This window comes from Cariama cristata, unplaced genomic scaffold (genome assembly GCF_000690535.1).
Source record: "Cariama cristata isolate BGI_N322 unplaced genomic scaffold, ASM69053v1 scaffold21530, whole genome shotgun sequence".
NCBI classification, from domain to species: domain Eukaryota; kingdom Metazoa; phylum Chordata; class Aves; order Cariamiformes; family Cariamidae; genus Cariama; species Cariama cristata.
In genome coordinates this window covers 39,519-53,070 of record NW_009596711.1, presented here as the reverse complement: position 1 = coordinate 53,070, position 13,552 = coordinate 39,519, and the positions used below count along the sequence as shown (strand labels likewise).

The window sequence follows — 13,552 nt, the reverse complement described above, 5'->3', positions numbered from 1 at the left end:
TTTCCCTACTGAACCGACCGTATTTTCCTCTTTCTTGTAGGCTTTTTCCACATTACTAGAAACCAGCAGGTAGCTCTCTTGTGCCCTGGAACATTGTCACTTACGTGCCAGCTCATTAAGGATCATTGAGATGACTGTTTTACTACTGTTTCTGTGATAATGCTATGTAAATGGCAGAAATGAGTTGAGCTGCCCCTCACACTACCCAGTCCATTGGTCTTGAATAGCTAAGGACTGGATGAAGCTGGAAAGATAACTTTAAAACAATTCCAGAACTTTTTATTTATGTGTCATTATCATCATGCTTTTTTTACAGGAGATCCCTATCAATAGCCTCTTTGGAATGCTCTTAAGACCTGGTCCCAGTGAATTAATTCCCAAGTGCAACACCTGATTGTATAAGAAGTATTTTCTTTACTCTGAGTTCCCCACTTGATTTAATTGAGCTTTCTTCTTTTTTGAGCAAGGGAGAGGCACTCCAACTATCTTCTCTGTGCCATTCATTATCTCAGGTAGGGTATTGACTATGGCTAAATTTGCATGGCATGTGCCATTATAAGACAAATTTCAGGTCAAGTACTTCTGAGAATGAGGCGACTCAGGTTAAAAAAAAATAATTGTAATAACCTCTTTTCTTTAAGACGTTTCAGTTTCCCTACGACCTGAGGCATGGCATTGACAAGTGTCAGGGAGATAGCTGTTATGTCAGTAATGGGCTTCTTGCCATCCCAAGGAAAAATCTGTCTCCAACAGGTCCAAGCAGGTGAGCCTCCAAAGCTCATTTCTACTCAGTAGAGATATGCTAGACCTCTGTGTGGAGTTTTCTTGAAGATTTTCTCTGTGCTGAGGATGCTTGAGCCTAAGGCTGAAGTAGATGGAAAAGATGCCCCCCTCCTATGGTTGGGGCTCTGGCCTGCTTTGGGCCAGGACAGCAGTAAAGACAGACGGACTGACTCGCCTCTCTTCTTGGTGATCATTTTCCACACTCCTCCGATAGCTTCCAGGGAGGGTGGGAGTGGTGTCTGCATGATTTGGATGCAGAGGGAGCAAAAATTAACCTTGAGTCTGAAGAAAAAGAAATGATGGAAAGGAAAAAACCCTAAACTACTAAGGAGCAGGAATTTGAGTTTGAAGGGGAGAGAGAGAGGGCCTGACTGTGCAGACAGTAGCAATCACTGTGGTAGAGGAAAGAAATCAGGGAAAAAGAGGAAACACTAGTGATAAAACAAGGCAGAGGAGGACAGAAACTACCTAATAAAAAGGCTGGGGAAAAGGACACAGACATGGTCTGGGGACAGAGACTGACTGGGATCTGGAGGGGAACTGAAATGGGAAAGAGGAGTTGATGAATGATGGACTGCAGGGACAGGACTGCAGGGAGAAGTCAAGGGGAAGAAAAGCACAGAGGCAAAAGGAGCGCAGATTGTGTGAACCGCGTGAGGAAGTAATGGGACTGGAACAGGACAAGTGGTGGAAGGAGTCAAGCCTCACAGGAACAAGTCTACGTTCGTTAGTGCATCTCCCCTTCTTCCCCAAACTGATATCCCTGTGCCTCATACTCCTCTGCTGTCAGCCAAATCCATGAGCACAGCATGTGTCTTATTCCTTTTAGAGCAGGACCAACAAGATGACAACACAACCGATCAGCTTTCCCATCCATTCAACTGACAGAAGATCTCATATTTCCAACTACGAATATAAGCATTATCTCACCATATGACTGACTTACATTACTACTCTGCTTTTGTAACAACCTTGAAATTTATCCAAGCAAAAAATGAAGCTAAAAGAACATCCTTAGAGGTGCACAAATAAACATAAAGAAGCTACAAAATGCTGGAGTTGCAGTAGCCCACAACGCAGTGTAGCACAGTCTTTGAGCCCCGAATTACCAGTTCTTTTTCCCTAGGGCCCTCCTTGTCCAGTGCACAGGATAAATTGTGCTTCACTACAGAGGAACTGATTGATGTATTGCCTTTTTACTTGTTCAGTGTGTGGCCCCAGACCTCTATTAAAGCTCTTCACCAAAGACATTTCCTCTTGAGCTCTTCTTTTCTTTAAAATCTTAATTTATTTTCTTGTGTTTCTACAAGATGAGGGTCTTCCCCTTCTCATTCACAGAGAAGTGGAGAGATATTAAGGGAAAAAGCATTTTTGGGTACCTAGTCTAGGTCAAGTAGGAGATGATTTTTTAGACTGTGTCTTTAAATGGTTCTTTATACAGTTCCACAGTGAAAGTGCACTTAAAATTGTAACTGTGAGCACCAGGTTCTTCTGTAAATTAAAGTCCAGAGTCTCAAGCTGGATATTGAGGGAGCACTTGTGAAAAATCTGTTTTAAGTGACTTGCCTGCCATTGCACTGGAATTACGTGGCAGTCAGAAAGCTTCAGCTCCTCAGCCCTCTACCGCCTGAAGCAAGACCATCCTTCACCCTTCTACAGCTCCCCACCTCAAATGGTATGCAAACTGGGGAACAGTTTAGTGAATCAGGTAGGGAACAAACCCTGGGACAACGGCCTGCCTGTTGCATTAGTAATTCTGATGCATCCCTAGAACAATTCCATTGGGAATGCACTGAAAGAAGGATGAGAAAAAAAATCATGATTGCGTGATTTTAATCACAGCGTCTATCGTTACCACAAAGTACATGTTCTAAGAGGAACGGCATACAGTTGAAGAAGCAGGTATTTTTCTAGCACCTCCTAACTTAAAAGGGCTTCTTCCATGTTGCTTTTATTGTGTAGTGCGCTTATCCACATGGGGAAATTGACTGGAATAACTATTGTGGGGTAGAGTACCCCTCAATAGTTATTCTAGAATATTTTTTTAATAAGAATGTCCACAAGGGAGGCTATTCTGGATGAGTCATTGAAAAGTAACTTATTCTGCACTAGCTATTTTAGTCAATTTTCCCACATAGGCAAGGGGTAACTTTATGTACTTTTAACATGAAGCCTCTTATTTGTCTTCTTCCTACAAGCTTGTCTACAGGAGAAAATTTACTGACAGAGCAATAGCGGTATATTTATATCACTATAATTATATCTGTATCTATATATTTTATGTACTTACAGCTACCAATGCAGATATTTTTATTCCAGAACAAAAGTATTCACACTGGAAGTTATACCAGCATAATTTTACCACTATAGCTCTGCTAGTAATTTCCCCATGTAAACAATCTCTGAAATAATCTAACCAAGATTTTTCCACATTTTCCCTTGCATGACAGTTTCTCCAAGCCCTTCATAAGCTTGTATCAGTCATATATTTTACATTACCAATACCGCGTGAGCTATAGTGTTTGTTTACTTGAAATATGTACATGGAGTATCTTTGAACAAGGTCATCCAACACATTCAGATTTTTGCAGATGTGCAAAAACTGTTAATGCTTCTCATGTATACTTTTAACCTGTTGTTTTTACTACGTAAAGACCGAAGTTAATGCTGATAAGGTAATAGCAAAGACTCTGAACTCTGCGATCTGGAAGAAAGGGCTGTTCAGGAGGTTATAATCCTAACACTGAAACTCCGTTATTTCACTGCAGTGTGCTTCTGTCTCCTTTCCCACATGTTACAGTTTGTTCTTGTTTAAATCGTGCAAGTTTTTCCTGGCAAGAAAGGTCTCTCGCTCTAGACTTGGGTAGTGCTAGGGTTTGTAAAATGGTTTGCTACGCTACGCAAACAAACAGTAACGAACAAGCAGCCTAACCAAAAGTAGGAAGAGCTGTCTGCCCACCAAATTCTGAGCAATATAATTCATTTTATTGACTCACGCAAAAACTTCTGATTTCCAAAAATATAAACTACATTTCAGTTATAACAGTTACCCTCGTAAGTCAATTAACGGCTGCTACCATTTTTATGACCATTTTTAGCATCAATTATAACTTCTCAAGGCATGTTTACCTTAAGCCCCATCCATGACGGCGCTTAGCAGTTCTCCCTGGTAAGAGTCACTCTACTTAGCAATATACAATCTACTATATGGAAAAAAAAGGGAGGGAAAGCAGATCAGGAAACTCAGCAGTGAGGAGGACAAACAGAGGGGAGAATTAAGGAGAGCCAGGGAGCAATACTTACTGCTGACTAACTGGCCAACACTCAAAGCTGAAGAGGAGGAGGATGAGGAGGAAGAAGAGGAAGCCTGACGCACTGGGCTTTGAGACATAGATGCTTGACTGTGAGCCAAATGCAGGAGATTGGATTGTGAGGCTGCTTGTCCCACTTGCGTCTGGGAGGGCTGATGGAGCTATATGTTAAAATGTAAAAATAGGTATTTAGAAAACGAAGCAGTAATAGGAAACTTTCAATGCACCATCTCACCCGTCTACTTCTGGGCAACAAATCCCATAGGAGCATTAAATACCATGGACTTCGTTCAGGTGACAGAGTGTTACAGCAGGAGAAATCTGAACTTTTTGAATGCTCACTTTCCATTTTTTCCTCAGTTTAAAGCAGATACTTAATCTAATTAGAAACTAAATACTTGTTTGAAATGGGTGATAAGAGACCTATGACATTCACAGCGGCATTCTGATTTAATAAATACATGTCCTTACCTGTTTTCTGACTCATGAAGTCAGACTTTTATTCCCTACATGGATTCTCATACAAATCAGCATTGTTTCAGAGAGGTCCTTTCATACTGCAGGACCAGGGTCAAGAAGAGCGGGAATGGGGAAGAGAAGATAAACTAGAGGAAAATCCCTTTCCTACAGAAAGGAATAATTTGTTTTATGACATTAGATCTAGCAAACAAACCAAGATGTTGAAATCTTATTTCTCAATTGACAAACTGTCCTTGCCTAAAACACACAGTGAAGCTTCTGAGCCCCATTCACATCGGACTGTGTCAAGTAAGACATGCCTAAAAACTGCAGTGAGTATGGCAGATGCAAATGTACACTGCATTACATGAGTCTAGCTTTACAAATATTTTTTTTTTTTACAAATTTTACAACAGCTAGTCTTTGGTTGTTCATTAGGGGAGAGGAAAGAACTCTTCTGCCTGTAATAAGCTTTCACGTGGGATTGAAAACTACGAACATTCTCTGGTACTGATTTTTACATAAAACTCCCAGCAAATTCAAAGGGCAGTCTCTCTACAGAATGAAGGTACACAATGGACCTTACAGTTTTGAATTGGCTTCTAGTAGTCCAGTACAGCCCTTTCAGAGCCTAATAATACACTAATATAGTCCTGATACACTCAGGTGACTGCTACTTATTACACCTTTATTTTATGTTGATTCTTGATATCGATCAAAAAAGATTGCAAAAATGTACTAAAAGGCTTCACTTTTAAGTGATAGCTGTTATCAGCATTCTCAGAAAGGGAGAAAGATAAAGGCCTATTTGGCCTTGCTTGAAGTCAGTAATTTAAATCTATTTCTTGAATTCTAAGGAGTATGAGTTTTTCTCTTTTGATATTTAACTGAACGAATGACTTCAGAAAAGGAGCTGAATTCATTAGTAATACTCAAATTATATATAATGTGCTCCCCAAACACATAGAAATGACTGATGCTAAGTAGACAACAAATTGTATGGCACAGTAGATAAAGGTATCTGATCACATTCAAGATGACATTTTTCTGTGGAATACATATGAACAATTTTAATGACATTATTCCTGTTGTGGGTCTGTTTAAGAATGGAAAATATTAGAACTCCTTTTTCTACCTCCCACATGGAATGATGTAACACAAAATGAAGCAAGAAACTTTAATTTACCCTTGTAATAAAAATGAAAATTATTTATCTGACCAGTTTTAGCCTATTCTGACTTCCCTAGGGTACAATAAACAAAAACATTTTATTATCTCAAGGAGTTTTTTTTGGATCAAGCACATTTTAAAAAAGAAACCCGGCACTTTATCAAAGGAATAATAGTTGAGAAGCTGACTGAAAGGCTTCCAGATTTCAGACTCATGATAGCACTGGGCATCTTTAAAAAAATTTCACTAAGGGCTGGATTTTATCTATTGAGAGCTCCCAACCCAGAACATCTACTTTTATAATATCTTCTCCTAGGGGAGCAGCCCACTAGGAGGGCTGGCCTCCTCGGAACGCTGCAGAGATGGATTGCCCATCCATTACGCCCACATCACTCCAGACTGCAGCTTTCAGAAACAGGCAGGCGTTTGGGCTCTGGGTCTGTCGTCTGAAGGAATCTCTGGTAAAACTAAAGATTTCAGCCTAAGCAAGGGAAGAAAATGACTGTATTTAGATGAGTTAGATGCTTTCACACTATCTGGAAGAGTCTTAAAGATGTTAGTGCTTATCTGTGAGGATGGAGGAGCAAATGTGGTAGCTATCTTTAAAAAGAAAAGATTTGCAAAATTATAGTCCAGTCAACGAAACTTCAGCCCATGGAAAAGTACTGAAGAAAATAATCAAACAATTTGTAAGCACCCGCAAGAAAACAAGGTAGCAACAGACAACATGGATTGTTAGGAACAAACTGTGTCAAACCAATCTGATCTCCCTCTAAGACAGGGTAATTGGCCTTGTGGACAGGGAAAAAGCAGTAGGTGGTTTGACTTTACAAGTCTGTCGACACTCCCTCGTGTGACATTCTTTATAACCTAGGGAAACATAGTTTAGATGGAACTGCTGCAGAATGAATGCAGAAGTAGTTGGAAAACAAAACTGAGAGGATAGATATCTATCTGTGGAAATGGAAGCGTGCACGTACGGTACTTCACAGAAGTCTGTCCTCGTTCTGCACTACTCAGTATTTTCTTAACGACTTGGATGATAGAGAAGAGAATACGCTTACTGAATTTACATGCCGATGACATGCTGGGAGGGGTTTTTGATAGGCTGGAATACAGGATTAGGATTCAAAATGATCCTGGTCAGTTTGAACATGCCAATCCTGGTGCATGCCAATCCTGGGGTGTTGCACAAGTGAAGAAAAGGCAACTCCTGTACCAAGCTGTGTGAGCGGGAGCGATGTCTGCAGTGTGTGTGAAGAATCTGCTTTTCTACTAAGCACTGGAAAGACTCCGCAGGGCAGGCAGCATGTCCACAGCTACCTGCCACACTTCAGAAAAAATCTGGACCAAGTGGAGGAGAATAATTAGAGCGGTTGAAGGCCTGGGAGTTATCTGAGGCTTACGAAGACACCTGGAATGAACTGGTCATGTTTAATCTAAAGAAGGGAAGACTAAGTGGCATATGATGCCTGCCTCAAATACAAGCAGAGCTAATGAAAAGAGGAGAGAATGAGTCTGTCTTACGTTTCATAGTGGAGTGAATGAGGTGCAATAACCTGGTAGATTCAAATTAGATGCTGGGAAAAGCTGTCTAACGTGGCAGTGAAGCACTCACATAAATTACTGGGGGAACCTGTGGAGTTCCTATGAGAGTGCTTAGGAACAAGTTAGACAAATACTGGAATAGCTACTCTGCCCGAGAACAACAGAGTGGACTGGATAATCTCTTGAACCTTGACCTTCCAGCCTTAATTTTTTATGATTCTATGCTATTCCCTGTTAGTATTTCTCAGGGAGAAATACATGATCGTGTAAGACACAGATGGCAAATCCAACATTTTCCAGCCATTCTACACATATAGTCCCTGAACAGTTCAAGTGCTGAGCACGTACACAATGAGTCTGAAGCTTCCAGGAAGCAGCAGAACGAAAGGACATTCCGCATTCTCCAGGCGTGAATCCAAAGCAGGCACGCAGCCACGGCCACTATGTGGCACATGCACAGTATGCTGCTAAAGTCTAGGAAATGTTTGATTCTCTGCACATGTATTGCACAATGCATTGGCAAATGTGTTTTTGAAATAACTGGGATACCCAGAAGCTTGGCTGTTTTCTTGTCAGACATCCAGAAATCTTTGTACAAATGGAAGAAATTCTCAAAATTTAGCTGGGCAAAAAAGGATACAGCTAGCGACATCTGGATGCACAGTGACCTTAGGTAACAGCAATATATAAGGCATATTTACAGATTGTTGGTTTCTAACTCAAGGTGTAGTAGTAATATATAAGGCATATTTACAGATTGTTGGTTTCTAACTCATTGCTTTTGAAGGAAAAGGGAGCAATGGGGTTGGAAAGGCTGAGGAGTCACCTTAAGGCCTGACCAGGGACTGAGGGAGGATTCCATCTTTAACTCCCTCCATAATTTCCAGCACACCCCCTGTTTTATAGACATGACGGTTAAGCTGTAAATGTCCTGCTTAAAGAACAATGATAGTTATCTATGTCATGAAATTGCATTAAAATACTCTCTCTCTTTTCATCCACTATAATTTCCACTCCAGAAATAGCCTTAAGGAGAGGAGACGATTAGATTACGAATTAGATTCTAGATGACAGAATCAATTCGAAATTGGAATAGCCGACTTTTCCCAATTTTGGACACGTACATATGATATGAATTATATTTATGACTGTTGTACATTTTCCATCCAAAGACAGAAGGAGGCACAGAAATTACAGAAGACGTTGCCGTAAGTGCCATTCCGTGTAGGTGGATATAGTAGACATGCCGAGAATGATGACTGTATGCAACACTGATCAGTATCTGGCAGGAATACATGTATGCACACTACAGCTAGAGGAATAAGATGAATAAGAGAAGCATAAAGTGCAGCATAATACTTTATAAGAATAAACTGAAAAAATGCAAAGGGCCTAATTCTTATTTCTTTTACATCAGTTTTACATGCTACTGTCAACAGTGAAGGTAGTACCTATTGATAATTGGAGAGGGGAAGAATGAATTAGGTTTGTAAGACTAAATTTTTTCTTAAATTATGTATGTAGGATATTCCTACACCTGGGATGGTTGAGTGGAGTCCTGTATTAAGGTCTTCTTATGACATTGGGGATGTTGATCCTTGCATCCAGAAAGTTACACGATAGTGATAGAGTAACAAAGTATTTTGCATAAGATAAGGAAAGAGAAAGAAACCAAGTGGAAATAAAGAACAAACTTTTGAGAGAATATTGCCCTGTATCATAACAGAACTGCTACTGGTTTTACAGAGAGTCTGGACAAACAGCAAGGGCAAAATATGGCCCTAATGGAAGGGAGAAGAAAGTAATGGGTTTAAATTGCAGTAAGGGAGGCTAGGGTCAGGCATCAGAAAGACCTTTCTAATGCTAAGGAGAGTGGCCTAAGTTGCCTAGGGATGTCAGGGAACCTCCATCACTGAAGGTTTTTAAGAACAGGTTAGACAAACATCTGTCAAGAATGATACAGGGACAGTTGATCCTGCCTAGGGGGAGGGGATGGACTGCATGACCTCTTCAGGTCCTTTCCAGTCCTATTTCTCTATGATTCAGTGAAAAGGAAATCTGAGAGACGAGGAAACACAACAAATTAAAGAAGACAGAGGTGAAAAAGACAAGAACAAAAAGGGCAGAAGAGATGAGACTAAGAGGAGTGGTACAAAGCGCAAGAAATACATTTTAAACAATCCCCTGTATGATTCAAATAAAGATTTTCAATTTTTTCTGATGTCAGCTAGTTCTTCCTGGGAAATATGGACATTAGCTCTAGCAAAGACTAAAGTCCATGGAAGGTGCTGAAAAATAAATACCTTGATATAAAAAGACATTCCCAAACACTTTGAAATGCCACGATAATGCCTTGCAGAAGTAGTAGTTTAAGTGTTTCATGCTTCCATTTTTCCTGTAAAAGGAGTTCTCGGCTCCGTCTACGTTTCCTAAAATGTGCCATACATTTCTTTTTGAGAAAGCGTGGTGGTGTGCTGTGGCCACTGCACGATTCGAGAGCACCACGGCAGAGGAAATCTGTCTTCAAACCTACTCATACTGCAGGACCAGGTGTGGGCTTCAAAAATGTTTTCTGAAATCTTCTAGCAAATAGAGAGAATAAGGTATTACACATATCCACACGCTTCATGCCAAATCACTTTCACAGTCAACTCTGTCAGAACGTTTCCCAAATACTGTACCCCATCACCCTAATTTAGTTTACTCAACAAAATTCAAGTAAGTGAATATATGAATCTGAATATGAAAGCTATTTTATACTTACAAAGTATCCTCTCTCTCAGTATAGTACAATATAGCATAGTATATATAGTATAAAGGGTCTTTATACAGACTGCTTAGACTGACAGAATAGGTACATCTGGAAATAAGCATAAAAAGCTCTTTGGGTTCACAGAGCCTGCGCACCTGCTCAGCTCAAAATGAGGAATACAGCAAAGTGCTGGTGTGCTGTGGACATAACTGGCGGTAGGACTTGGACAGCATCTGCTGAAGTTCTTTCAAAGCTCTTCTGTGGGATCAGAACAACGTTCAAAGTATATGCTGTACCTGAAGGTCTCTTGGCTCACTAAATGAGGTTGAGGACACAGTCAGGCTTCTGTAGAAGATACAATTTTATATGCAAATCAGGTGCATCAATCATCTTTCTGACCCCCATCAGGAGTGATATAATGTCAGTATTACAGTAACAGACTTAAATGTGCAGGTAAGTGCATAATTCAAAGGTAACAGTACTCTCTCTCTGTCTCAGTTCCTTGGAATGACACGGTCAGTGTAGGGATGTCTTCCTATTCCCAATGGTGTGGAGCAGTTAGATTAACTTTTTTGAGATATCCTATTCCTACAAGTGCAGATGTCACAAAGAAAACTGGTCAGGAAGAGATGTAACTTACAAATCAAGTGTTCCTGCTGTGGCACGGAAAATCTGATGTAGTCCCTTGTATTAGTAAACAGACTGGTAATCTTGACTTTCAAAAATCTAGTAATTTTATCCATGGATGAAATGGAATTATGCCATGCTGATGGTAAAGGAAAAGAGAAAGAAGTGTGAAAAATTGTCACCCTCATCACTGAATGTCATGTAAAAAGCAAAAGAAAAACTACGTTGGATTGAGACAACGCAGTTCAGTGGCTATATTCAAACAGAGAGAAAGAAGAGTGCATTTCTCATAAAGCAAGACAGTATCAAAGCAGTAAGAGCATGGCAGAGAGAAAGTGATTGAGAGCTGGTTAGATTTTAGTGGGAGAGGATAACAAGGGATTGCACGGAGTTGTGATAATGAGATGGTAGGGTGTATGTGGTAGGTTGAGACTGCAGAAAGAAAATGTCTGGCATGAAATTTGGAAAGCAGAGGTACAAAAATGACCACAGACCCACCTGAGAGCTGTCTATGACTTTTCAACAGTTTAATCTCGAGCATGACAGCCAATGACAATGAAGATGGGGAATTGACTACCTAAGAAAATGCTGCCTAGTAGGTCGCTTTATTGCGTTAGAGTTGGCAGAAGCCCAAAGCTGGTAGTGCTATAAGACACAATGAAATATGAAAAGTTCTGGCAGGCAGTGCCGATAAAACAAGACTGAGGACAACTGGGACTACAGGTCTGATTTAATGAATCTAGAAGGAAAGAGCCAGACAACAGCAGGAAGGGAACATGCTTGATGAGGTACACTGGAGAACAACAGAATGTCTAGAAGTTGCTTCTGTGTGGGCAAGAAAATAGTTATGAAAACACCAATTATTAGGAAAGCTGTTGAAGGAATTCCTAAACAAGAATGTGTTCTGAACCGCAGTCATCACTGGCAGCTGGATTCTTCTTACCTAGTTTCACTTATCTAAGAATTAACTGTCTATCCTAAACCAGCTACCCTAGCCCCCTCTCATGGCAATGGCGACAACAGATACCTTGAGATACCTATTAGAGATTCAAACTAGCTAAAAATTATTCTATTTTGACAGCTTGAGTTGCCCATTGGACATGCATATGTCTCCTTGTCTATGTCTCTTTGTGTCTACAGGAAACCTAGTTAACTAGCTTCCACCAGATGATACCTAACTGCTCTATGACTAAGTTAAGCAAGGTGAATCCTTTCCTAAATTTCAGAAGACGCCAGTTCATGGTTCAAGTTCTTCTGTCAGTTGTGTTGGTGTTAACATGTGTTGCTAAAGATATGAAGCAGCACTTTAAAACAAGATTTTCAAATCTGATAACAAATGACAATGCTAACAAGTTGTTACAACAAGCTCATTTGTTCTTGAAAAAAATGTGCATTTAGCCACACAACCTGGATTTTGACAAAATCCCTCCTGAAAGGCATGGAGGAAGTGCAGAAGTTAAGGTTACAGGGTACTCTTCTATTATGAGATATAAACAGCTTAAAAAAGCAAGAAACGTAAAATGAGGGAACAAATCATCCCTTTTCAAGCAAGGAGACTACAAGTAGAGATCTAAGGATTTATACTAAAATTTTTAATGGTTTTAGCAAGCAGCAAGAAAAGATGGTGAACAATGGTGAAGCTGATTCAGGAGAAACACGTGAATTTCTTAAGTTAGTGCAGCATACCATGAACAACTTACAGATCCTGTTTACAACACACCGGGGGAACATTATGACAGAGGAAATACAGGACAGATAGGTGCAAAGTGATTCACATTTAAAGGAACCATTTTAGTGACTCACATGGTAACAATCAGGGAAGCAAAGATGTATCATGGTGGATACATCTGCTTATTGAAAAACCTGCTCCATGAGCAGAGATAGTTAGAAGAAAGCCGGCTGTCAGGCTGTATTGAGATAAAGAGAGAAAATAATGCTGAAAATATTATAATGTTATTGTGCAAAACAGTGATGCATCCTCACTGTGATCATGGCATTCAGTTCTGATCACAAAATCTCGAAGAGATTAGTGTGGAAATTGAAATGGTTGGGAGATGGGCAGTAAAAATTATTAAAGGCAAAGAAAAATTTGTTTATGAACAGAGATAAAAAGGACACAGGCTACAACAGGAGTGCAAACAGCTGCCTGCTTTCAAAAGCCATTACAATTTCTAGGAAAATTCTCGGTGTGTGCACAGGTGCTGCTGCTTAGATTAGCAAAATCTTGGAAAACAGTGAAAACATTGAAGCTTTAACTACTCAATGTAAGTTAAAGAGGAACAATCCCTACTCTGGGTAAAGAACATAAATGAGAAACATCTATTTATTCTTAAAAATAAAAGGAATAGGATTACAATGGATTTGCTTGTGTACCTTAAAAAGCAACTTCTTTACAACACAAAAAAAAGCAGCACTGCTTTATACTACATGTAAGTAATCTATGAACTCGTTTCCATGAGGAGACATTGAGGTTTTAGTCTGTCAAGTTTGAAAAAGTTGTATGAATAAAGAATGCATGTAGTCTACCTAAGTAAAACTGACTAAAACCAGTATCTATCAATATCTATGAGGCATTTAAGTCTTCAGGCAAAAAGTAAGCATTAGCATGCATTACTTAGCAACTCAAAGCGGCTACGCGGGTTCAATTATTGTGACTCAGCTAATAAGCAGCAGCTTACTATCAGTGCTTGCAATCACCTCTCTTTCTCCTGCTGTACTTAGTTTCCGAGGAAGTGACAAGTTGAAAGTTAAACTGGGATCATCTGCAACTGCAACATTTTACTACATTATTTATTTCCTCATTTATTTCTTCGTGACATTCTCAAAACTTTTCCCAAACTTGTCTTGTACTCTTCTTTCCCGCTTCTGAAGCTTCTTTCATCAAGTTACGAGACACCAAATG

General features: G+C 39.9%; 1 protein-coding gene across 1 annotated transcript in view; it reads right to left on the bottom strand.

The window, feature by feature from the left end:
- POU6F2 (POU class 6 homeobox 2) overlaps positions 1-13,552 on the bottom strand; it is a 54,994-nt gene that overhangs the window by 9,040 nt on the left and 32,402 nt on the right. The window contains exon 3 of the mRNA XM_009707238.1: positions 4,087-4,255. Within this exon, the coding sequence (XP_009705540.1) occupies positions 4,087-4,255 (169 nt within the window). The remainder of the gene's footprint in view (positions 1-4,086; positions 4,256-13,552) is intronic.